At 41.6% G+C, this 25,696-nt stretch overlaps 2 protein-coding genes across 3 annotated transcripts; both read left to right on the top strand.

Moving 5' to 3' along the window:
• The first annotated feature begins 1,445 nt into the window (after positions 1 to 1,445).
• Positions 1,446 to 14,700, top strand: rab5c (RAB5C, member RAS oncogene family). Its single transcript, XM_071545398.1, has 6 exons — positions 1,446 to 1,548; positions 9,442 to 9,783; positions 12,280 to 12,431; positions 12,646 to 12,768; positions 12,942 to 13,035; positions 13,178 to 14,700. The coding sequence occupies exons 2-6, from the start codon at positions 9,618 to 9,620 to the stop codon at positions 13,303 to 13,305; spliced, it is 663 nt and encodes a 220-aa protein (XP_071401499.1). The 5' UTR covers positions 1,446 to 1,548; positions 9,442 to 9,617; the 3' UTR covers positions 13,306 to 14,700.
• A 2,050-nt stretch (positions 14,701 to 16,750) lies between these two features.
• Positions 16,751 to 25,638, top strand: kat2a (K(lysine) acetyltransferase 2A). 2 transcript variants are annotated; one of them, XM_071545652.1, is made up of 18 exons: positions 16,751 to 16,992; positions 17,330 to 17,453; positions 17,636 to 17,781; positions 18,067 to 18,156; positions 18,304 to 18,485; positions 18,679 to 18,870; positions 19,710 to 19,816; positions 20,350 to 20,454; positions 20,935 to 21,071; positions 21,208 to 21,416; positions 21,500 to 21,626; positions 22,170 to 22,280; positions 22,367 to 22,510; positions 22,612 to 22,726; positions 22,824 to 22,860; positions 23,354 to 23,417; positions 23,509 to 23,593; positions 23,723 to 25,638. In XM_071545652.1, the coding sequence occupies exons 1-18, from the start codon at positions 16,768 to 16,770 to the stop codon at positions 23,914 to 23,916; spliced, it is 2,394 nt and encodes a 797-aa protein (XP_071401753.1). In that variant the 5' UTR covers positions 16,751 to 16,767; the 3' UTR covers positions 23,917 to 25,638. The 2 variants fall into 2 exon arrangements, with proteins under 2 accessions (XP_071401753.1, XP_071401761.1); XM_071545660.1 differs by having other exon boundaries at positions 22,367 to 22,522.
• The last annotated feature ends 58 nt before the right edge of the window (positions 25,639 to 25,696 follow it).

The raw sequence follows: 25,696 nt of genomic DNA, 5'->3' as shown, positions 1-25,696 counted from the left end.
ATCCTGCAGATATGCACCACTTTCTCTCTCTCTAGCATTTTTGCATTTATGGAAATAAAACATCTTAGCTTGGCGATATTAAATGAAAAATAAAACAATTGAAGGAAAACAAACTTAATAGCATTTATTGTTGTCAGACATTACAATACATCTACACAAGGGGATTTAGATATTTCACTGTTGTCATCATGGCCATTCAGTGTGACCACAGATTCTTTAGAGGCTTGGCTGCAGGATAGACATGTCTGCAGCGCCACTCACTGGTAATAAGCGGTTACTGCAAAGAAGATGAAGGCTACCATTTCATCACATTCAGAGTGGAACAAGCAGGAAATATCAAGTGAACAATCAAGAGAATATAATCACTTGATTGTTCATCTTGACAGTGAGACAAATTTCCAAACAGAGAAAGCAGAGATAGAAAGCAAAAGATCTGGAGTGCTTTTGTGCACTGATACAACACTGCATTGCACATTTTGCAGTAATGTATTTTAGGATGTCATTTTGATTTAGTTTTACAAGTCCCCACTTTATATGCACTCACCTTGTCCCAGGCCACCAGGGGCCCATGTTATTCCAGAGGTGAGGGTCTTAATCAGTCGGCGACTTTGGGACCTTTGGATATTTGAATTTAACTGCCTATTTGATTTTGGGAGTAGTTTTCAGACATTTACTTTTTACAGGCTTGTTATTTAAAACTGCTGACACTTTCTTTAACAAGAAGTTATCAGCTGGAACAGTCTGGGGAGACAAGATGGCCTAGCGTTTAGAGAGACACTCATGTAATCACAAGGTCCAGGTTCAATTCCTGCAACATCCAGTGTCATAAAACAGCCATGTACCCCTGAACCCCTACCTGCTCTGGATAAGAGTGCCATTAAATTTCTAAACTGTACATTGTGCCTTGAGGCATCAAAGTCTCCGGCATCTTCAGTATATAGGCTATGGTCAAGTGATACACCTCATCACTGCAGTCATGCAAAAGCACTGACTGGCCCAAGGGGGCGCTACAATTACAGGTTAAAATGGTTAATATAATAGTTCCATGGTTAAAACAAGGTGACATATTTGTTTCTGATTGGCCCTCAGGGGGTCGTCAGCATTCATGGGAGGTGACATGTTTACTGGCCTTGCTTTTTTAAGATATGGTTTCCAAATACATTTCTGGTGATTTTTGCTTGATCTTTGCCTACTTTTATGATGATTCACATAAGTTACACACACACACACACACACACACACACACACACACACACACACACACACACACACACACACACACACACACACACTTACCCAGTGTGTTATGTAGTTATAGTCAAGGGTACTAAGGTACTTACAGTCCTCTGTGCTGCAGAAAAGGTTTCCTAGTAGACTAGTCTGACAATAAGGAAGACTGTTGCTACCATTGGTCAGAAAGCCACTGACAAAAAGTGGGAGGTTCCCGGAAAAATCACTAACCGGAAAGGAAGGCCAGGGCCCAAGAAGAAGAAGAAGAAGAAGAAGACATCAGCTGCCGATGTGATCAGCGAGAGAAGGAAAAGTATTGTAAGTCAAACTACTTGAAATTGTGGATGGTGGGAGTTCAGAGGAACACTGAACGCATATTGGACTTTTATCCTATATTACCGGTGAGCTGTTAACCGTAGCAGATTCCCTCTGTCAGATTTTGCTCAACCAACCAGCCAAGTCCAGACTCAGTCGAAATGTCCATCAAACTGGATCGAGACGCTACGAGTTTCCGATTAGCTCAGTAAGCTCACACAAAATGTCAAAATGTTGTGGCATGAAAATTTTTTGAGAAACAACTGACCATGATGTCTGTCAACAACAGACAAAATAGCAATCCTCAGTCCCCTAACGTTGCGCTTCTCAACTGTCAAACAGCTGACGACGTGGGGCCGAGAAAAGGAAAGTTGTTTAATGACGTTATCAACCGTGCTAACTTGGATACACCAGCTAGCGGGAACTCAACATTTCCTCTCCTGGGTTTGGTTAGTTTGGATGTTTTTTTTGCCGTGAACTGACGTTAATTAGCTAATGCTAATGCTAGCTAAATGATGCGGTCAATAGCTAACGTTAGCTACCTTGCTTGCCACAACTGCTCGCAACTGCTATCTGGTTTCTAGCTAATTTAACGTTGGCGCTTGCTTTACTTGGGTTAGCATGTGACTCATTGCCCTTTAACTAGCTAAAACAGCATACCGGTGTATATAATACCTGATATTTCCATGACACTGAACAGCGAACCTATTTTGCAAAGCACCGGGTGACGTTAGCGAGCTAGCGTAATAGCTAGTTGCTCTGCTAGCAGCTAGCAACATGACAAAAACTCAAGTGGCGCGTCAACGCTGGAGTAAACTTATTCTTAACGGGATAGTTTATTTCACGTACATTGGTAACATGTAGCAGTTGGTTATAGCATTGGTGTTTTAATACGACTCTGGAATGTTGTTGTGGCTGTGGATCGTTATTAGCTTACATTGGCTAGCAAGTTTGCGGTGCAGTTTTGACTCAGCCGCTCATCTGATAGCTTGCTGTATACGCTGTCAGTTTCTCACACAGACCCGTGAAGGCTGGCACATAACTAGCAAACTTGTCCTTTCAATAGTATCATTTAGTATGAAACAGGTGTCGTCGCTGCTAAGATATAGAAAGCACTTGTGCTGTAATTCTGCCAGTTTATCATGCTTTGTGGATATTCTAATACGTCTGTCAACTTACTTTTAACAACAAATGTCCATAGTGTGTTTATGGCTCAATAAGGGGAACAGCTAAGACCTTTGAGACAGACTGGGGATTTACAATAACTTGCCTAATCTGTTATTATGTTTATGGTGTGTGGACCTTGTCCTTCTAGAGTGATGACACATCTTGACAAGCCAGCCCTGAATGGAGAATATATCCCCAAAAAGAGCATAATACGTTTGTTTGGGTCTATATTAAGGATGGCCTTACTGGTTTCTCACTCAGGCCATGGTGCCTAGCGGTGAGTCTTCTAAAGTTCTAGCCCATTAGTCTTGAACTAGCAAATTGCTGGAACTCTGAACAGGTGTATCTTAATTTCCTGTATTGTGGTGCGTGTGTTACAACCAGTGATGGTGACACTGGACGTTGCCATCAACTACGCCCTGACCTACGTCCCTTTATCTCTACAGAGAAGAGCACAATTTGAAACACTTGGGGTTCTTATCACTCAACAAGAACTGCTAGCAAAAATGCAAGGGGACAAAGAGTATTTTGGGTCTTGGTGATGAGTCATAAGGCTACATCTTGTGTAGGTGCAGATGGGTGGCATTTTATATTCATTGCACCTAGATTAAGTATGGGAATATAATCTAAAATATGGAATCATTACAAATGCCATGTTTAGATGTGTTCTGTTTAAGATTCAGCCTAGTAGTACTAGTACTGTTAGTATTAATAGTACTGTTGAGATCTACAAATTGTACATTTGCATATTCGTTGCTCAGTTTTTTTTAAAACTGGTCATTTTTGCATGTTGCCCTGAAATGGGCTATGTATTTGTGAATTGACAGGATAGTGTTTTGTGCAGATTTTGGTTAAGCTATTATGTATCTCGCTTCATCAACTAGCTTTTCACATAGAGAACTAGTGAGAAAAGGAAGTGCCTGTGATTTCCTATGGGCTTATCGTCTGCTGGTGATGAGTGTCCTGTTTGCCTTTCCTGTGTTTTTTCACCAGTTTCCCATCCAAACTGTCACTACTTCCAAAGCAATTCTTTATTTTTGAAACTTAAACTATATGAGCTGTTTACCTTAGATCAAGAACATATTCTGTTTCATGGACAGAAATCTCAAGCAATGTTCTGCTTTTGTTGCTTTGACATTGTCTTGGAGCTAAATTTTACCTCTAAAAGCTGTTTGCCAAGAACACATGTAGCCTAGGTCTTTAACACATGACTTTACCTGGAACATCTCAATTCATACACTGGCCAAAGCCTAACCATTTGACATGAAAGCCAAAGCTGGATGCCGATGCAGGGCAATGGTGGTTTGATGACAATAGCTACCGATAGCAGTTCCTTAATACTCCAGAGGATGTTACCCCCTGAACACACCCCTTCCCTCGCACACACATACACACCCAACTGCGTACATCAGTGACACCGCCAACCCATCCAGGCAGAACCCACCCTTGGAATGAAGACAGCAGCTCTCAAGTCACTGCTTGTTTCTTGGTAACTGGTAGAGTGAGGTCTGCCTCGAAGATTGTTGCACTACTACTTCCATGGCATTGATGACTAATTCAAGTTATTGCACATTGGTTAGGCCTACATGTTGGTGTGATGAAAAAGCTGCCAATTCTCTTGTTTATTTTCTGTAACTGATAACTGACTCCCTCCTGAAGAAAATGTTTTAATGATCCTGCAACTAAGCCAAGCCATTAATAATGCTGACATGATGTTTCTGCAGGACACAGAAATCTTAAGTTAGTCTCATAGAAAATGTGATTAACTGTGGTACAAGGGAATGTGAAGTGGGTTCAATTGTTCTTGTTGGCCAACAGTCTGTGTATTTAATGCTGATTAGCAGTATGGAGAAACGTCTCTGTCCATATGATTCTGTCCTCAGGCAGACCATAAAATCATCACAGTGTCAAGGAAACGCAGTCCCTTCTCTGCAAGTAATTTTGACCACATTGGCCTACAGCAGGGATGGACAACCATGGATGGCTAGGAGTATGCAGGTTTTTATTCCAGTCAAAGACTACACCAGTTGATCTGACTGATTAGCAAACCTTCAACCACAGTGGGGAGAAATCATCAGTGAAATCATCTGGTGTAGTCTTTTTTTGGGATGAAAAGCTGCATACTTTTGGCCTTCCATGGCACATGATTGCCCATCACTGGCCTACACCCTTTGCGATTAGAGATGTTCCGATACCATTTTTTCCTTCCCGGTACCGATTCCGATACCTGAACTTGCATATCGGCCGATACCGAGTACCAATCCGATACCAGTGCGTTAAAAAAATATATATATTATTATTATTTTTTAACAGCTGTATACTACTAACCCTGTATGGATGTGATATGACTGCTATCATTGTTGTATGGCCTGGCTCAGTTTAAACCCTTTTGTAAAACATGAACAAATGCATATAGAGAATGAATGCCATAGAACTTTATTATCTAGTTTGAAAGTCAGTCATAACTGAAAAAGAACATAAATAAATAATTCCAGGAATAAATAACAATTCCTTTAAAAAACTGTTAAAGTGCAGCCACAATTTAGTAAAATAAAAGACATTGGAAAATTTTAATAGTACAGTAACAGTATAAATTTAGTATATAAGTATAGATTTCCGGGAAAATGGCCGTTTTATCTGGGTGAAACTACTTTAAATTAGATTTTTTTCGGGGCTAATAAATTATGTGATATCGGATCGGTGCATAGACTCGCGTACTTGCCGATACCCGATCCAGCATTTTAGGCTGTATCGGAGGCATTTCCGATACTGGTATCGGTATCGGAACAACTCTATTTACAATTATTGTTAAATTATATTTATTTTGACATTTTTGCACCTCTGGTGTAGTCCAGATGATGTGGGAGGCCATGAGAAGACACCTATTTTATGTGATTAAAATAGACTGTCAATCAATACTTTACTTGAGTGTGGACAGTATGGTCAGCTTCCCATTTGACTGTCAGTTTTACTGATGATTTTGCAGAAGCTTTTTGGGACACATGATGTCTGAACGTGAGCTTTTATCTGTTAATGAGCTGTATTGCATTATTTTATTGCAGTCATAAATGGGTAATATCAAAGTCAGTAGCCATCATTTCCAGTTCATTCAATATGGATACCACAGTGTATGCTTACATAGAGTGAACAGTAATAATTTACAGGAGTATAATTTTTCATTGTTTCCCTTTTTAACTGGCCTAAGTTTTGAATTTGAACAGACTGTACCACTGTCATACAATAGTCCTGTATAATGTATACAGATAGTATGGGTGTGCACACATAGGCTACTATGTTATATGTAGGTGTTCAGTGCACTGCAATCCCTGCTAAGTGCTTGGATATCATGCTGGCAGCAGAGCATACAGGAGGCCACTATGAATATTTCACAGGCTCGCTCTCTAGTCTGCTCCCTCTTCCTGCCTCTTCTCCTCCCCCTTTCTCTGACCCATGTCCTGCTGTCTGTCTCTCTGACCCACTTCCCTATGGAGGTCTCCAGAGCCCATTAGGGATGCCATCAAAGCATCCGTCGCAGGCTGCTTGAGATGCATGCAGGTCTGTCTCTCTCAGTGTAAGAAAGAGCCTCTGATTGCAAGCTGAGACTGCTGGAAGCCTCTGCTGTCTTTCACACAGCGCTCTTCGCCCAGGCCTACATTTTTGATACTACCTGTGCACTAGACCTTTGCTACACCATCGATCAGCAGGCAGTAGACTGTGCATAAGCAATTCGTCATTGGGTACAAGACAGTCTGAAGCATAATTTCTTTAGTAGTAGTATGGTTAAGTATTTGTTTGTAGCAGAAAGTGTTATTAAGCTTCTAACTAATGTTCAGCCCCAGGGCACATACCTGTTCTATCTCACCCACCTATACTGTTTATGTTTTGAAACCCTCATCCAGGAGTTTTGAAATCGTTCAACTCCCCAACCGTCATCCCTACTGCTTTTCCTCCTCTCTGTGTCTCTGAAGGCTACAATACAAAATACTTATGCTGACCAGAATTGGAAAGAGTAGTTAGTCACCTGCTGCTGGTTTGCTTTCACTCACTAAGAAATTAAGGCCCTTTCTTATTAGGAAGAAGGGTATGTTCAGTTTGGGCCCACAGTAGGACCTTTCTTATCCAAACTTTCCAAACCAATGGGTTTGCTGAACCATCAAAATTGTCACAAAAAAAATGTGCCAATGCAAAACTAGGCCTGTATTCAATTAATTATACCTAGTTCTAGATTTTTTAAAAACTTGTATGCAACTAAATGGACTAAATTTGTGAAGCATTTCAGAACATTTGCATGCATGACTTATATTTTGAATAGGCGAGGCTTTGGTCTGGAATTGCAGTACATTTCATTGTCCCTAACATTTCATTCTCCTGTGCATCCTCTGTTCAAGAGGGGTTTAGAAATTAAAGATTTTAGGCCTACGGGAATCGGGATGCTTCTGTCGGCCTATTATATAAGTCTGTTTTTCCCCCTCTCTCTTTGCTTCCTTTAGTAAGGAATGTGAACAGGTGAAGGCTCAGCTCCGTCATTGGCATTCAAATGAGCACAGACCGACTGTTTGACCCAGTGAACAGAGTGTCTTTATTCCCCCTCCACCTCCGCTGCTGTGAAGGACTCCCTCAGCTCTGCCTCAGACCCCTGTGTGTGTGTGTGTGTGTGTGTGTGTGTGTGTGTGTGTGTGTGTGTGTGTGTGTACCTCTCAGGCACTAGTTCAAGACTCCAGCCAGGCCTTTGGTGCCCTGCTGATGATGTCTGCAGTAGTTGGACACAGTTCACCTTCCATGCTGGTTACTAACTCAGACATATAGCCAGCCAAAAACTATATCAACAGTACACATTTAACACTTTGGCAGTAAGCTGAAAAGGGTTAAGTTGGAAAATATTTCTTTAATACTGATATACTTGAAATGCCTGGGTGTTACAGCCTATGTATTTCCGTATTTAAATGAGTAAAGGGGAAAGTACAATGCAGGAACTAGTATGTTTATGTTCGTAATGATGCTCTGTAACAGTGAGTACATGATGCCAGATGTGGCTTACATCAACATTTGGGCTTTGTTATTGATCAAATTTATAACATTGAAATTGGCTACATAGCAGGGTTGGTTCTACGTAGCATATGTGAGTGATATAGTGAATGCATGTAGCATGGTCGGTGCACTGTCAAACGCAGCATGCAAATTCTGAATATTTTTCAGACAGAGCCGTGATCTGCAGTCACATGCTGAAGATTAAGCCCGGTCCAGCCAGGGGCTGAGAAAAAGCCAAACGCAACCTAACTCAGGCCTGAGAGTCTGAGAGTGGACTAACTGCAGGGACTTCTTTACTCTGTTTTTCTCATTCTCTGTATTTTCCCCTCTCTCTCACTTGTGAAGAGTCTACTACTTGTCATTGATTGTCAAATTAAATCGTTGTCAGCATGCACCACGAGCCTGTATTTGGCTTTCCCAGTGACAAAGTTGAGGCTACCCCACACTTAAATGTGTGCAGCAGTGTAATATCTTCTGCAATCTTCACTTCCTGCTTTGAGCTGAATTGGGTTTCCTGTCCCTCTGACCAAGCAGAAGCTGGCTGACCTCATGCGTATCACCCAACTGAAACAAGATTAGGCAAGATTTCTCAAAGGAGATACTCAAAGCAGTCGTAAACAATGAGAATGAATAATTGGCCCATTTGACTGTGTCAACTTGCTGTTATTGTGCAGAATTATGTGGCTTATATCGGCTGGATGGTTTAAAATTTGGCTGGATGGTTTACAAAAATGTTGATTGTATAACTCAACCTCTGTGATATAAGTTCCTCTTAATGTCAGCAGCGTGGGTTCCGCTAGAGAACTGAACCAAATCAGGGCACACGTTTTATTCAGGCCTATTCACTCCTTGCCAAAACAAAATTTTATAGCTAAAAGATGCAGCTACAGTGTCAAATATACAAATGTTTGTCAATACTTTGTAAATATTGTACTTTGGTCCTGCTGTAGAAAAGTAACTAATATTATCCTTTGTTCTATTGTGTGGTTTGATTCTGTCACACAAATAGCCACAGAGATCTTAACACTATCTGTATGGGTGGCCAGACAACATTTGTTAAGAAATGAGTCACAAGAGCAAATGTGCTAATGTTGAGCTGATGTATGGGAGGGTGTTTGGAAAAGACGTTAGCCTAAATTTCTATCGTTTCTATAGCCTAGTCACCGTCACATAGTCTGCACTCCATGAGGACAAGTTCTGGAAGCTAGACAGTAGACGGCTTAAAATGGGAGAGCAGGTTATTTCCTTCAACACTCGTTTAAGGTAAACATGATTAAATGATATAACCCCTTTATCTAGGGGCCCAACCCTAATGTGATGTAGGTTTCTGTGTCAACACCATATCAGCATGAATCTCTGAAAATAACCTTGGCTAAAACAAAAGCTTTACTGCTTTCGTTATTGGCCAGCATATTAAGTTTCACAGGGATAGTTGTAGGAGACTATTTTGACAGTTAAGTGTAAAATTGTCTCTTATTGATTAGATGACAAGATTATACTTGACATTCAGCCTACTTATTCAAGCAACTGCCAGAAGGAACAAGGAAGTAGGCTATTTTGAATATCAGTTTTATTTTCTAGGTCTAAGTGTACATGGGGTTTTGACTGAGACCGCGATCGTCACTAGACAAACATGGCTGTTATGATAGGAAGCTTTTCTCAGTTCAGAGTTGAGCTTAATTTATGTGGCATCTTTTCCAGCTCCCACTGGTGAGGTGTCCTCTTCCTCCGGCTCATCCGCTGCCTGGCCTGTACCTGCCCAGCTTAGCCTCACCCAGCCTCACTCAGCCCTTGCACCAAGCCTCAGCCCAGAGTCGCCCGGACTTCCAGCCTCTTCTCCCGGCTTCTTCTCTCCTCCCAGCTCTCCACACAGCGGCATGGCAGGGCGAGGCGGACCGGCGCGGACCAACGGGACCGCGGCAAGCAACAAGATCTGCCAGTTCAAGCTAGTGCTGCTGGGAGAATCGGCGGTGGGCAAATCCAGCTTGGTGCTGCGCTTCGTCAAGGGCCAGTTCCACGAGTACCAGGAGAGCACCATCGGAGGTGAGAGTTTCACATCCTTTTCCCACTACTGTCTCTGTTCTCTTTCATGCTTTACGGTGTGGTAGCTTGGTGTCTTTTTACCATTGCACTCATCATCATCAAGGGGCAAATTCAGGTTAGTCAGCCAACACTTCAATGCTCTATACTTGTGCCGTGTGCTATCAGACTTTGTCACGGCGTACAGCACTTGAGGAAATAGTTTTCTACAAATCATATCTGTTCTTTATTGAGCAGTATGTAGTTAATAGAATGACGTGAAAGTTGTATTTTTGGAAAATGTAACTTCAGCTATGAATTGTCACACCTTAGCTGTACATAGCTGTGAACTACCAGACAACTCCCACAGTTTTATTATATTTAGAAGGAACTACACGTCATTGCCAAAGATGTGCCATGGGGCTGTATAGACTCTATACTTATTTGTTTACGTATTCTGACCCTCAAGCTTTCTCAACATAATGTTAATGAACAGTGCTGGCTGCATCGAAGCAGAGCAAACCTGTGCCCTCACCGGTGCAGAGTAACTGCTAGCTCACCAGCCCTAATCTGTTCTGTTGTCAAAACCTGTGCAGGAGAAGGAGCGGCAGAACCAGTTCTTGGCAGCTGATCACCTGACCCTCCCATGAGCCACCAAGCTCCTCAGACTGACACTGCAAACATGCCAGAAAGGGTTCATTGCATTAATGCTTTTTCCACAAAACCGAGGTCGAAAAGAAAATGACTGTGCAATTTAGATTGTTGTCTGTGAATGGTGTTTCCTACCTTGAGGCAGCAAAGGAGTGAGGTCACTTAAAACCGGAAGGAAGTGAGACAACAATGGGGGTTTCCTGGATCTGCTGTAGACCACTGAAGCTGAGATGGCCAGAGAACCGTCTTCATTTGTACAGCAAAAATAGGATAATGTGTCAGTTTCTTTTAAACTCTACAAAGATAAAACTATTAAGCCTGAAGGTTGCAGAAGTAAGCTTGTAACTGGCATGTTGGGTGCAAATCTCTGATATAATAGTCCATAACAAGTCACCTGACCTGCTAGATGGCCAATAGGCCTTTCAGATTGTGGTAGGAGATTCTGCAGACTGGACTCATCGTTCATGATTATGTTAACTTGCGTTTGCTTTCCCCACATCTTTCCCATTGGTCTCTGGGTGTCCTATTTCCCCCAGGCCATTGCTGTATGTAAATTGTGTTCTCAAACAGAGCTTTGTAAGTAAATAAATACATATTGAGTAGCCAACGAGGCTTTATCTGGTAAACTATCTGGTGTAATGACTGCTATAAAGATCCTCAGGTGTTTACTAGCAACAGAACTTTTATTTTGGGTCCATTAATTTCTTTTCTCTCTCATGTTGAACCAACGTATTTTATTTTTCCAGTTGCCTATAGGAAGCCTCCTATGAGTAACAGGGCGTAAGGATGTAGAGACAGGATGCTCGGTGCTTACACTAGCCAAAGACTTAAAACGAGTCAGCATTTTTTTTTTCCTGGTTAACTTGTGGTCAGCTGCGTGCTTGGCCAAAGGTTACAAAGCTTCAAAGTATGTGGTACTCAAACGAGCGCACATTTTCCTCTGTCATGTGACAATGGGCTGAATAAGCAAGTAGTATGTGCAATTGTGCCTCTCTCGTCACTCATAGAAGCCATGTTCTTACTCTAGACGGATAACTGTTGAATTCTTCTGATTTTCTTTTTTTGTGTGCATTTCTGTGACACGTGAAAAAAATATTTCCTTCCTGGCATTCTTGTGCTGTTTGTCAGCTCCAAAAAGTTCTAAAGGGGTAAAATGATTTTGCACTCTGGGCCCACTGTAGACTGGGTTAGCCACAGCTTACTCATTGTGTCATTTACACAATTTCCTCCACATTTTCTCTTTGCAGTGTTTCACTTGCACAGATAATTTCCCCCACAGGGGTAGGATTTCAAATGATTTTGTCTTTCACTAAAGTGGTGTAAAACATTTTGAGTTAAACCTGGCCCTAATGTAAAACCCTTTTTGCCTTTTTCCTGTGGACAAGCAGACATAAAATACTTTTAAAAAGCAGTAGACAAAATTCCCTGATGTTGCATGACTTCGATAGCAGGTTCCTGATTTCCTCTGACTTTCACTGTCTGGAATATATCTCTCAAAATTCAGTTTGTATTCCAGAGCTTCCTCGACCAGTGGGAACGCCGTCTTGTTTTCTTTCTCTGGCTTTCTTTCTGCTCTGTCATCCAGGGCATCTGCAATTATTTTGTTTACATTGCTCTTTCCCTTCCTCCCAGCTCCATCTTGGAAAACTACCAACTTACCTAAGAACTGGCTTTGTAGCTTCACAACGTCTCATAAAAAAAAAAAAAGTTTATCGTGTGATTTTCCTCTTTGCTTTCGTCTGACTCATTGCGTTTTGAATTTGAAATCTGAAACTTCAGCCCTGTAATGTGGCGATGAACCTGCGATTTTAGGCATTATCAACCTGCACACCTCCCCTTAATCATAACAGCTGTATCTCTTCTCTCCAGCTGCCTTCCTCACACAGACGGTATGTTTGGATGACACAACAGTCAAGTTTGAGATCTGGGACACTGCAGGACAGGAACGGTATCACAGCCTGGCACCCATGTACTACAGGGGAGCCCAGGCTGCCATCGTGGTCTACGACATCACCAACACAGTAAGGCACCCACAGAGACTTCTGCCAGCTGGGCGATGACCCTTGTCTTGCAGCTTGGGTTGATGATTGCTCAGTTACGCAGACAGCTAACAGACCTTTGTTCTTTTAACTCTGACACAAGTCATATGTAAAAGTCATATTGATGATTTTAAAGTTTTAAAAGTACAGTTTTTTATGATTATGCATGTTGTGCTTTTTTTTTTTTTTTTTTAAGGATACATTCACACGTGCAAAGAACTGGGTGAAGGAGCTCCAGCGACAAGCCAGCCCTAATATTGTCATTGCACTGGCAGGGAACAAAGCAGACCTGGCCAACAAGAGAGCTGTAGACTTCCAGGTACAGAGGAATCCTCATAAATTATGCACCACAGTGCAATATTTGCAGTCTAAGTAGAAAGTTTGTTGTCTGGTACAGGCAACAACAAGCAATATTGAAGCTTTTTAATGAAACTCTTAATTGGAAGAGTAAGTTCTTATATTGTCTGATATATATTCTCATAATTGCTTTAGGAAGCACAGGCATACGCAGATGACAACAGCTTGCTCTTCATGGAGACCTCCGCCAAGACCGCTATGAACGTCAATGAGATTTTTATGGCTATAGGTAAGTGCTTTGATTCTTCCAAACATCTGTGTTTGGAAGAATCAAACACAGACGCAAAACACTTTATCATTACGTTTTCTTAGTGCAGAAATTCACTCACTGCACCCCCCGCCCCCTCTCTTTCTTTCTCTCTCTAAATTAGCCAAGAAGCTTCCCAAGAATGAGCCCCAGGGTGGAGCGGGCGCTGGCGGACGGGCCAGAGGCGGGGTGGACCTGCAGGAAGCCGCACCGCAGGGCAGAAGTGGCCAGTGCTGTGGGGGCGGGAACTAACTAACATACTGAGCCAGTTGATCCAGCCAACCTCCAGTATCGAGCAACCAGACCAGATATCAACCAGCTGTCAAACACGTCCCATTGGTCAGACCAGCTACCCTTTGAGCAACACAGCACCAATCAAACTGTTTGGCAAACCAGTCCACTGGCCAGTAAACTGCCAGACCCCACTGATGGTTTCAACTGATGAACCGACCCAACAGACAAAGAAATTGACCAACAGGCTCATTTACAGAATCAAGTTTTAACCCCAGGACATACGCCAACCCATGACCTCTCAATTGACGATGGACCTTTGACGTCACCCCAGGGAAAACAAAAAAAAAAAGGTCTCGCTGATGGAAGAAGGAAAAAACAAAAAAAAAAGATCAATCAGTACCAATCGCACTTAATGGCGCCATCTGCTCAGCTTTGTTTCTCTGTATTTCTGTAGCGGGAAAAAAAAAAAAAATCAAACGCCACTGGGAGGAATGTAAACAGGCTTGTTGGCCCTCTCCTTTCTCTCCTACCCCCCTATTTTCCATGCACCATAAATTTCTACAGTATTTCCATCATGGTCCTATGTCACTGTTTAAACTCGAATCCTGTTTAGGTTGGTGGCAGGTGCATGCAGCAATCCTTCACTTTTCTTTCTTGTTCCTGATCCGCTTCCTGGAAAAGATGGAGAGAGAGGGTTCATAAAAGGAGAAGGGGAATGGACAGTTATTTCCTTCTTGATAGCAGCTGTGTAGATTAACTGAATTATTGCATTGTTATCACTATTGTTATTATTACTTCAGCTTCTTTTGACACAGGCTGTTCAGTATGATTTTAAAGCCTAGACCACCTAAGGTTTTGCAATCCTTCATCTATGATATCGAACCATATACAGTAAATAGTACATTATTAACATTGTCACCAATAAGTCATTTTAGCATTAATGTAATGTTTTTGAATCATCAGTGTACAATGACAAATTCATAAAGCAAGATTTGTTTTCTTGACCAAAATCATAATTGTGTATTGAAAACATGTCGCTGTATTTGTATCATCCTTTTCTGCAAGCTTATAACCAATCAGTAGTTATTGTCAAAACAATATCTTCCCAATCTCTACATGATGTTTTGTCATCCTCAATTCTTTTGTGATGGAAATGTTCTTTTTTTTTTATTATTTGTCTTGATTTTTTTTCTGAAGATCTATGGTATTAAATGCACTGGTTCTGTCTCATCATCTTTGTGAATTCAGATGTTATCCTCCGCTTCCTTTCCTTTTCCTTTCTCTCTCTTTATTTTTACTTTTCATATCAGGGAGGGATTGCTTTGACCGGTGTTGTCATCCTTTGTTATGGCATCAACAACTAGCACAACAGTACCTGTGCAGCAGCCACTGCTGTGAGGTGGGGGATAATGGGGAGGGTGGGGTCATGGGTAGAGAAAGCAAAAAAAAAAACAAATTGTAATTTTACCAATAAACAAGGGGAAGGTATCCTTTTTTGTCTGCCTGTCTAATCATTTCACTTTATCTAAATATTGACTCTGGCTTAGAAAATTTTGATTTGTATTCCTGTAACTATCAGTGGAACTTTTTTTTGTTAATCTAACCTGTATTTAACCACACATTTACATTGAGATAAAATCTTTTTTCTATATTTTAAGATACAGGCATCGTGACAAATGCACAGGTAGATTAATAGCACACAACTACTGCATGTACATAAGCAGAAATACTGTTGAAATCACAAAATGGGTAACTGCAAAGCCAAAATTCACTATATGAGCAATCAAAAGGCAATATTCTAATAAAAGACTGGTAGGATCAGGAGACGAGCCTAAATGCATCTTCATTTTGCAATGAGTTCCAAGTAGAAGCAGCAGATTACAAAGACTGTCACTACACTTGGATTTGTTAGATTTGTGAGTCAAAGCTGACTCACCCAGTCACTGCCTGAGAGCCTGAAGACTGTTGAATTCGTCTAGCATGTCACTCTGCCTTGCCCTTGCTCAATTCCTCACATTCTTTCTCCAGTTGTTTCTTCCTGGTCCCAGTGGGTTTGGTTGGCCAGAAGCCCTTTGACATGTGACAGTAAAGCAAATTGGCTTCACTTTCTTGGCTGAAATTAACAGCAGCTGTTGAAGTGAGTTCACTGCTATGTGGTGGAAAGGTCCGATTGCTCAAAACTACTGAAATATTGAAAATACATTGTCCATATTTGAGTTGATAAACTGGTTTTTGCTGGCAAATGTACTACATACTGATACATTTTTATCTACAACAATCTAATGAATTGGTTTCCTTTTTGTTTCCACTGACATGTGCTATTTAGTTGGTTTGTTCATTTGTACTATAAAGGTGAGTTGGGTGAGTTTCCAGGGGCCCTTGCCGACCAGGGACATTAAAAATGCCCAATCGATGTAGAGACCAGCTTCAAGGGCTGTTGTGAGACTTTAAGTGGTTGAAATATATCAGTGTTGTTCAGTCTTAGGTTCTTTGTGATCTTGTGTGTGTTCTGTTGTCCATCATGCCTATCCTCGCTTCCTTACTCAGCTTGCTGTGAATTGAAGGAATGTCACAGTGGAACAATTTTCAGCTTGTGATACTCTCACTTTCAGCCAAGGTATGTATACATATTTTAGAGAGGCCATTTGAGACCTGTCCATGTCATAGTTCATTAAAAAAAAAAGTCACATATCTCCTAATCAGAAATTAGACATTTCTGCATATTACATGTTTAGATTAATTGAATTAGGCTGCTGGTCTCCCTCTATTTCAATGTATCTTCATATACTATCAACTGGAAAATGATGTCATGGTCTAGTTACAAATTACAAGAAGTAAAAAAATAATCAAGTATTTAAATCAAACGCTTAAATCAATGCATTTGAAATATTCACCTATTTCCTAAGCAAGACATCACAAGACATCAGTTGTCAACATCTGCAAATAATTCCGACTTTGATGCGTTTGCCAAAAACTACAGCGCCCATAATACACTTCACCGGAGACGAGGCGTGGACAGCAATGCTGCTTTCAAGTGCTCTGCGTAAACTCTTACCATTAAGCTCAAAGTTAAATGCAACTTCTCGGGGCATTCAAGTACTTTTGGTCGGACCGTGTAGACCTAACACAAGATATTTTTTGCTGGTTGTTGTCTTATGTAAAATAATTTGGAACAGAGCAACTTTGTGCTGCAGATGTAAAATGAAGAGAAGAGAAAGCGCATCAAGCATTGAATACAGTCCAGTCACAGTTATTTTATTCACCAGTTTTACCATCAGTTGTGGGCACGGCTTCCGTGCTCTCTATCCCCTAAACGTCTAATGTCAGCAAGTCGCTACAATAGAAAATTCAGATTTCCCCAGTCGTATTTACCACTTGTAAACATTGTTGTGCCCTCCTTGATTCCAATATTTCCGACAGCACTTGAAGGCAGCTTAAGAGCCGAACGGGAGCAGAGGAAGAGTCTGCCGCAGCGTGGATATGTCGGACCCGGCGGCACAGGCCTTGCAACCCCGGCTTCTCCAAGCCCAGTCTAGTGGGTCAGCTGGGTCCAACACTGCCGCCACAGGCTCTGGGTCAGGGAATAGCGATCCGGCCAGACCGGGACTGAGCCAGCAACAGCGTGCAAGCCAGAAGAAAGCCCAAGTCCGGGCTTTCCCACGGGCGAAAAAGCTTGAGAAACTTGGCGTATTCTCCGCATGCAAGGTAGCTAGCTTAGCGTTAGCTAGCTAAAGTTCACCACAACAAAGCACTATTAGGGCAGTATTAGCATTAGTGTGTGCGGGGTAGCTAATGTTAGCACACCCAGGACACAATAAAACAAAAACATCAACAGAAAAGCCTTATAAGCTAACGTTAACTTTTGTAGCTAGCTAGATTATCCCTAGGCTACTATACATGTCATTAAATCTGTAAATATGCACTTATGATCAGCTAACTAGTTGTTTAGCCATTCATTGGCTTGGATAGAATGTCAACAGACAGCTACTTAAAATGTTTGTGTCGCTTTATTTAATACCATACATATTCTGCCTGTTCTCAGGCCAGTGACACATGCAAGTGCAATGGATGGAAAAACCCAAATCCACCAACAGCCACTCGTATGGACCTGCAACAGCAAGCAGCCAGCCTGAGCGAGTCCTGTCGCAGCTGTGGACATGCTCTAGGTACAAACTAACCACCTCCACATCTCATCCAGCATTCAGCCTTTCATGTATTGACAGACAAATCTATCTGTCTGTGACTTGTTGATGCCCAAAGTTGTTCTGACACCTCACCTGCACGTAGCTGCAGAGAAACAGTGCATTGTTTTGACTTGTGCATATTTTTGTTGATGCTGCCTGTATAGCTGACCATGTGTCTCACCTGGAGAATGTGTCTGAGGAAGAGATAAACAGGCTGTTGGGGATGGTGGTGGATGTGGAGAACCTCTTCATGTCCGTCCACAAAGAGGAGGACACGGACACCAAGCAGGTCTACTTCTACCTCTTCAAGGTAACCAAAGTATATCTCAGATTGGTGTAAAGTATGACACTGTCTTCTAATAGGTAGTCTGATTTATTTAAATACGGTCAGAGGTTCAATCCCCACAGCAGAAAATGTGTGTATCAATATCCTTGTGTCATTATATGTCACTGGTAAGACTGTAGGCGGAATGCCTCAAATGCAACCATGCACACATACGTATTGTATTCATTTAGCAAAGTTAAACATACATCATCACAAAACTTACCAATCTCACATTAACGTTCTCCCTCAATTCTCTCTTCTTTCACTTAGCTGCTCAGGAAATGCATCCTGCAGATGAGCCAGCCAATCGTGGAGGGATCTCTTGGAAGTCCGCCCTTTGAAAAGCCCAACATTGAGCAGGTGAACATGGACGAAAGTGAAATCATTTACATCTTCAGCTCCTATCCTGAAGTATAGCTGTAACTGAAACAGGACCAAGGATGTATTTGGAAGGATATATATCTTGTAGTTGTTGTTTGATGACTTTGTTTTTCCTTTCTTCCAAAGGGGGTTTTGAATTTTGTTCAGTATAAGTTCAGCCACCTGGCACCTAAGGAGAGGCAGACCATGTTTGAGCTTTCAAAGATGTTCCTCTTGTGCCTGAATTATTGGAAGCTGGAGACACCGACACAATATCGCCAGCGCTCCCAGAAAGATGATGGCACCGCATACAAAGTGGACTACACTAGGTGTGTGTGTGTGCGCGCGTGTTCTTATTTAATTTTTGAAGGAAGCAGTAACACAAGAGCAATGCTTTGCTTTATCTCTACAGTAATTCTTGTCAATATATCGGCCTTTGCATGCTTTTACTTGTTGGAATTCTGTGCTGGTTTTGCTGTTATCAGTCTAGACAACGGCAGTATTTTGCCTTGTGATTCCCAGGTGGCTGTGCTACTGCCATGTCCCCCAGAGCAATGACAGCCTCCCGCGCTATGAAACCACTCAGGTGTTCGGCCGTAGCTTGCTCAAGTCCATCTTCACTGTGACCCGACGCCAGCTCCTGGAGAAGTTCAGAGTAGAGAAGGATAAACTGCTACCAGAGAAACGCACACTCATCCTCACACACTTCCCCAAGTAAGTGCAACCACTCTTGAAAGGAAACAGAAATATTTAGAAGCAGTGCAACATCCCTTTTCAGTGTATTGCACTAGGTTAGTGTGCATTCGCATTAGTGCGCATGATCATACAATGTTCAGTGATCAATCGGTGTAAGTTCACGGAGAAATGATCACCTTTCGCACAAATGTGGGTCCCTTTCATTATGTCCCTGACTGTTAATGCGTGATTATGAATAATAGCTTGAATCTCAAATAATCTTTACGTTTTGAGAGATGGAAAACAAGCCGTAAAGCAGGATAACAACTACAATGGGCTGCATGGCGGAAACAAATAGACCTTTATACTGTCGCTCATGTAATCTCATGCTCTGCTATCGAAGCTAAAATTAATACATAAAAGACTAGGATTGTAGATGCATATTAACAAAAGTACAGTCCTTATTATTTCTAGGAATGGATACTTGGACACCGTCTTTATCTGGTTGACTAGCCTATATATTATTTGCTACATGCAATACAGGCTTTAGACTAAAAACCACAATCTGCATAAATTGGCGACAGGTCTATATTGATTATACTGGTAATGACTTGTAATTTCAGTCAGCAATGCCTCCAGATCGATAACGTTATTTGGTGAAAGTAATATTCAGTCATTTCACACGTTTTTCTTGTTCATGGAGTAGGGTTTATTCATGACTGCTTAAGATTTCGCTCCTCTCCCTTTGTGTTCACCGTGTTGTTTTGTTCTCCTCTGCCTGTCTGTATCAACCCTGCATGTTGTGCCATACTGATGAGTCCTTGGATCTATTGGAGGCTTGTTTCGGTTTGTCTTAAATGTAGATATATGTCTTCCAGGTTCTTGTCCATGCTGGAGGAGGAAATCTATGGGGAGAATTCACCCATCTGGGAGGCTGACTTCACCATGCCTGCTTCAGACGGCACACAGCTGGGACACCAAACAGGTGAGGGGGACATGCAGTGTTGTGGCCATTTAACTGACACCTATCCTACGGGATGGGACCAAGACCGTAATACAGGATAATAATATGCATATATTTTGTGCTTCTGCTGAAAACCACTGTTCTTTGGGCTGTATTCATAAAACTGCTATAAATAATAAGTACTGTTCTTGAATCATTGATCAGGTCACATGACCACAGGAATTTAAACATAACGTCAGCGCTAAACTGTTCTCAATTCAAATACAGCTATTCTAAAGCTGGATACAAACTACAAGAAAAATTCAAAGAAATGCTGCAACATTTCAAACTAATGAATGTCAAGTTATCCCTTTATTTCTCTCATACTACGCTATAGTCTGTGCCGTCTCTCTACCTGAACTGTCCCAAAATTTGCACAAAGAGGTTCAAACACACTTAAGTCTAGAATTTTTAAAAAAATTTAAAATGGTGTATGTAGTGTTTCAAGCACTGGCTGTTTTATGAATAGATGTTTGTAATTTTTTAACTGTTGTCTGTTCATCTCTCCGTTGCAGTGATCAGTCCTGCTGCAGTGTCTGGCTCCCCCTCCCTCTCCAAGGGAATGAGCAGCGGCTCCTCACTGGGCAGCATGGACACAGGCGGGGCAGAGCCCATCACAGGTCTGTGGGCCCTGGGACGGGTCTTTCATGTTCCAATACCTTGCTACTAGAGCCTGACTAGGTGCATTGGGGCCTCACAAATGTCTCTTGTCATTAAATGATTATAGGATATTGTATAACATTGTAAAATACCCAGTAAACGCACATCTGTGACTGCATAAGTTTCAAATGTTAATGTGCTAACTGGAAATCACCACTCATACTACTAATTATGTCACTTAGCAACCATGTTGTTTAGCTTTTGTTCAAGGACATTCAATTATTATTATTTAATTATCAGTAGATTAAAACAAAACGATTTATTGAACACAGTGTGAATTGTTTCCTGTTTTATAAAAGCTATAAACCAATAACCAAACCAATAAACCAACAGCTGATGCCTAAAACCACCTCTTGAATGTTCTAAAATATACTCAAGCACGGCCTCTTGTGGCTTATTGCTTAAAAATAAAGCCTCACGAGTCTCGCTGTCCCGTTCAGGAGAGAAGCGTAAACTTCCGGAGGCGCTGACCCTGGAAGATGCCAAGCGGATCCGAGTGATGGGAGACATTCCCATGGAGCTGGTCAACGAGGTCATGATGACTATCACTGACCCCGCTGCTATGCTGGGACCAGAGGTGAGCACACTGTAGTCATTTCATCTCCGCTCATTTGGTTAGATTGGGATGTTTATGAGGTAAAAGGAGATACATGATTTTGTCAAACATTTAAATCTGTACTGACAGTTTGTCATTTATTTATTTACTTTGCTAGACCAACCTACTGACACCAAACGCTGCCCGTGACGAGACTGCCAGGTTGGAGGAGAGGCGGGGCATCATAGAGTTCCACGTCATTGGAAACTCACTTTCCCAGAAGTCCAACAAGAAGATCCTGATGTGGCTGGTCGGCCTGCAGAACGTCTTCTCTCATCAGTTACCTCGCATGCCCAAAGAATACATCACACGACTGGTGTTTGACCCGTAAGTAGGTTTTTCATACCACATGGTTATCAGATGCTGCATCACTGCCCTTTCTGAGTTCTTGAATTCTTCAACTTTCACAGGAAGCACAAGACCCTAGCCCTTATCAAAGATGGACGCGTCATCGGAGGCATCTGTTTTAGGATGTTTCCCACTCAGGGCTTCACGGAGATTGTCTTCTGTGCCGTCACATCCAACGAGCAAGTTAAGGTACATAACCACCTTTTATTTATACCCGTAAGAGTCGAGCTGGTCTGAATAGACTGAGAATGTGTTCACACTATTCTGCTTTTTGTAGAAAAGTGCTCCTTCAACTGCATTTTTTTTACTGATAATGAAAAGCAGGTTGCACAACTATCTATAGCAACTATAAGCTGCCACTGTCGGCAAACAGTAGTGAGGTACCACTCCGAGTTGCTTGCCCACTCCCAACTCCCACAACGCAGCCAATGTACTCCATACTGACTCTTTATGATTATACCAACAACTACTACCAATTTTTCTACCTCTGTTCTTGTCATAAACTGTCAGCTGCATTCATACCATGAAACCGCGCCTCTTCTTCATTGTGATTGGTCAGCAAAAAAAAAAAATACAGTCGACATCATGTGCACTCTTCCAAAAAATGTTGAAGGCGCTCTGCTCTCTACCTTTCTCTTGGGTTTGGAAAAATCAGAATAGTATAAACATGCATGTACTAAGTTGTCAGGATCATGTGTCCAATTGTCACGTCTCTGGTCTTTTTAATATAAGGGCTATGGAACGCACCTGATGAACCACCTGAAGGAGTACCACATCAAACACAACATCCTCTATTTTCTCACCTACGCTGACGAGTACGCCATCGGCTACTTCAAGAAGCAGGTACTGCAGGCGCGACCTGTACATTTTGTCCTCTCCCCCTCTATCCTGCTGTCTTGTCCTTTCTGTAATTTGCCATTTCCTCGCAGGGCTTTTCCAAAGACATCAAAGTGCCGAAGAGTCGTTACCTTGGTTACATCAAAGACTACGAGGGAGCGACCCTCATGGAGTGTGAGCTGAACCCCAGAATCCCCTACACCGAGCTCTCTCACATCATCAAGAGACAGAAGGAGGTATGGGAGGCTGTGGGACGTTCTCATTAAAGCAAAGACCAGTTGTCTGTTGTGAATCCCTGTATTTTTAACATCAAATATATCTTTCAATGTCATATCAGATCATAAAGAAGCTGATTGAGAGGAAGCAGAGCCAGATCAGGAAGGTTTACCCAGGTCTGACATGCTTCAAAGAGGGGGTTAGACAGATCCCCGTGGAGAGCATCCCAGGCATTAGTGAGTGTTTTGGTTTGAGGATGCTTTATGGATACATAAGAGAAAATTGTAAAATCAGGATGGTCTATAATATTTCAGAATTTTTGTTTGTTTTCAGGAGAGACCGGCTGGAAACCCAGTAGCAAGGAGAAAGGGTAAACTCAATTCATAGTTTTTAAATCAGTGTTCAAGTGTATTATCACATGAATTTGACCTATATGTATATATATACCTATGTGCTTGCTAATTTAATTATTCATATTCCTGTTTCAATATTGCATACTTACAAGATTGACTGGGATTAGTGTTTTTCAATAGAGTCTGGTCAAAAAAAATAATTTACATTTTAGAATAAAATGTTTTTATTACATAGCACGTTACTCAACACACTGAAGCTATGCTGCGCAGGCTGGGATTATTTTATAGACATGGTTTAGCAAACCTCTAATAATGCAACTAATGTTGCAGTACTCTGCATTCCAGTATGAATTGGATTACAATGCACAATTCAACTGAAGCCTTAAAAAAAAGTAGTATAAAAAGATTGGTTACTCAACACCTGTTGTAATCAGTTTTTCTCATACAGCACATGGAAGTGTAGTCATGGATGTAATGACTCATTTGCATCAATGATTGAATGTTTTGTAGGAAAGAGGTGAAGGACCCTGATCTGTTGTACAACATGCTGAAGAACCTTCTGGCCCAGATAAAGGTAAGTGACTCTTTGCCATTAGACAGAAACACAAAAACCAAAGCAGTGCTGAGAGGGGAGACTAACCAGGCCTTCTGTATCTCTTCACCAGACTCATCCAGACGCCTGGCCCTTCATGGAACCAGTGAAGAAATCTGAGGCTCCGGATTACTACGAGATCATCCGCTTCCCCATCGGTGAGACAGTCACCATACATGCTGACATGAGTCATTGTCTTATGATGCACAAACTATTCATCTGTCATTTTATAAGGAATTCACTTTCACTTTCATCATTATTCTCCTCCTCCCCTTGTGTCCCCACAGACCTGAAGACTATGACAGAGAGGCTGAAGAACAGATACTACGTGACCAAGAAGCTTTTCATCGCGGACCTGCAGCGAATCATCACTAACTGTCGAGAGTACAACCCTCCAGACAGCGAGTACTGCAAGTGTGCCAACACATTGGAGAAGTTCTTCTACTTCAAGTTGAAAGATGGAGGCTTGATTGAGAAATGAAATCAGCCACAGACTGATATACAGCTTTCTTTACAGAGGGACATTCATGGTTGCCACACACAAACATGGAGCAAATCACCAGGAAATCACTGCTAGCTATTTTCCATACCTGGGTTAATGAAAGTGTATGTAAGGAGGTTTGTGTACATGACTGACTAATCATAGAAGGGAATTGTTGGGGTTGTACAAACATTATGGAAGGGGGTTGTCAAATGTCAGAGGGCCGGTCGAGCATTACAAAGTGTCAAAATGGCATTACCCTCCCCCTTTCAGTTATTTTCTGTCATTTTCTCTTTTCCAATACTCACAATGAGTTAACGATAAATCTTAATATACATGTTGCATTCAGTGTACCAAAGTGATAGGTCTCAGTTAAAATGTTGCCACTTTTCAGTTTTATGAAGTATAGTATGATCGACCTGGTTTTGTCACATTTGATGACGTTTGTTCAGTCCAATTTTCACATGCCCGAAACTCATCACACAAACAGATGTACATATTTTAGAGCTCTTTCACAGAAAACTGGACCTTGGGACCTAAGCCACGTTGCCTTCCGTTACTGACAGACACTTGAACAAGCCAGTCAACTTCATGGGTAGAAAGATAAAGTATCTCTGAGAGGTGAAGTCCTTATTAGGCTTTTCACATTGAAAGATTGACTCTTGAGTAGTGTGAGACAGTGTTGGACTGCTAGTGATGGACTGGGCATCAAAGATTTCCAGCACTTTGCGTGCAAAACTAAAACAGTTCCCCAAAGGTTGCATTCAAGAAAACCTCACTGTTTCATGTTGACAATAGCATAATAGACGCTTATCTATACAGTAAAGGATGCGTACTGTAATTGAAGCATCATTTTCCACTTGCGGGGTTTTATTCCAAACCATTTAGGCTGCGGACACATTGTAGCTTTGCTTTCAACGATGATGGCAGATGACAGTTGTTGGCATTGTTTTGTCGTCTTGATAGACTGTAGGTCACTTCCACAGATCTGCTAGCTAGTCCCATTTAGCGTACAGCCACATATTTGTGATGATCAGAGGTGTTCTGAATAGTTTATGTTGATACGACTTAAACAAGGGGGTGGGAGCTGAGCAGCAGTCCACCCAGTAGTTCGGGGCTGTTTTTTTGGATACATGTTATGGTTGTTGTACAAAGGACCTGATTTCTGGTTTATTAATCACTCCATACTCACAAGCTGTAATGGATGTTGTTGCATGGCGGACAGTCTAGGATTTATGTTCATAAAAACAAACAATCCAAATTGTACTCACAATTATGGCCACTGTTGTTGCCGTACAAACACTTTTCTTTGTCCAGTGGTCAGTGTCAGATTGAATGCTTCCTGAGATGCCTTCAGTTCCTTGTTATTTCTAAGACATTTTGGGAAGTGACTGATCACTGCTGGTTGAGCCTGCTTGTTGAGTGTTCCATTGACTTACGTGTATGTTTGTTTATATGTGTGTGTGTGTGTGTGTTTATTTTGTACTTGAATCATGACTAGCTTTGAATAACTGAAGTGATGTCAGTGTTGCATTATTCAGGGTTGTCAATTACATATTTCTCCCTTGATCTACCTATGCTGCATATCAGATTCTCTTATATAAGGACTGTCTGAGTGAACCTTCCAGCTATATGAGGACTGCTACTGTCTCTAGTTATGGTATAAATGCGATTTACTGTAACTGTAATACTGTTCATTACAATAAAGGTTTTTTATAAGCAGTTGTTTCATTTGCAGGTGGTTTCCAAACTGTCTTATACATCTAACTGCCAGAGGGTA

This window comes from Centroberyx affinis, unplaced genomic scaffold, assembly GCF_046629955.1.
Source record: "Centroberyx affinis isolate AG114_WGS23_722 - 3 ecotype Tasmania unplaced genomic scaffold, CSIRO-AGI_Caff_v1 ptg000255l_1, whole genome shotgun sequence".
NCBI lineage: Eukaryota > Metazoa > Chordata > Actinopteri > Beryciformes > Berycidae > Centroberyx > Centroberyx affinis.
This window is presented reverse-complemented; position numbering and strand designations above follow the sequence as displayed.

Bases quoted from the DNA above. Each gene is read 5' to 3' on its own strand.
- rab5c (XM_071545398.1), top strand. From the start codon at position 9,618: ATGGCAGGGCGAGGCGGACCGGCGCGGACCAACGGGACCGCGGCAAGC. The intron at 12,432-12,645 runs GTAAGGCACCCA...TTTTTTTTTAAG, and splicing joins TCTACGACATCACCAACACA to GATACATTCACACGTGCAAA. The intron at 13,036-13,177 runs GTAAGTGCTTTG...TCTCTAAATTAG, and splicing joins TGAGATTTTTATGGCTATAG to CCAAGAAGCTTCCCAAGAAT.
- kat2a (XM_071545660.1), top strand. From the start codon at position 16,768: ATGTCGGACCCGGCGGCACAGGCCTTGCAACCCCGGCTTCTCCAAGCC. The intron at 21,417-21,499 runs GTAAGTAGGTTT...CAACTTTCACAG, and splicing joins ACACGACTGGTGTTTGACCC to GAAGCACAAGACCCTAGCCC. The intron at 23,418-23,508 runs GTAAGTGACTCT...TCTCTTCACCAG, and splicing joins ACCTTCTGGCCCAGATAAAG to ACTCATCCAGACGCCTGGCC.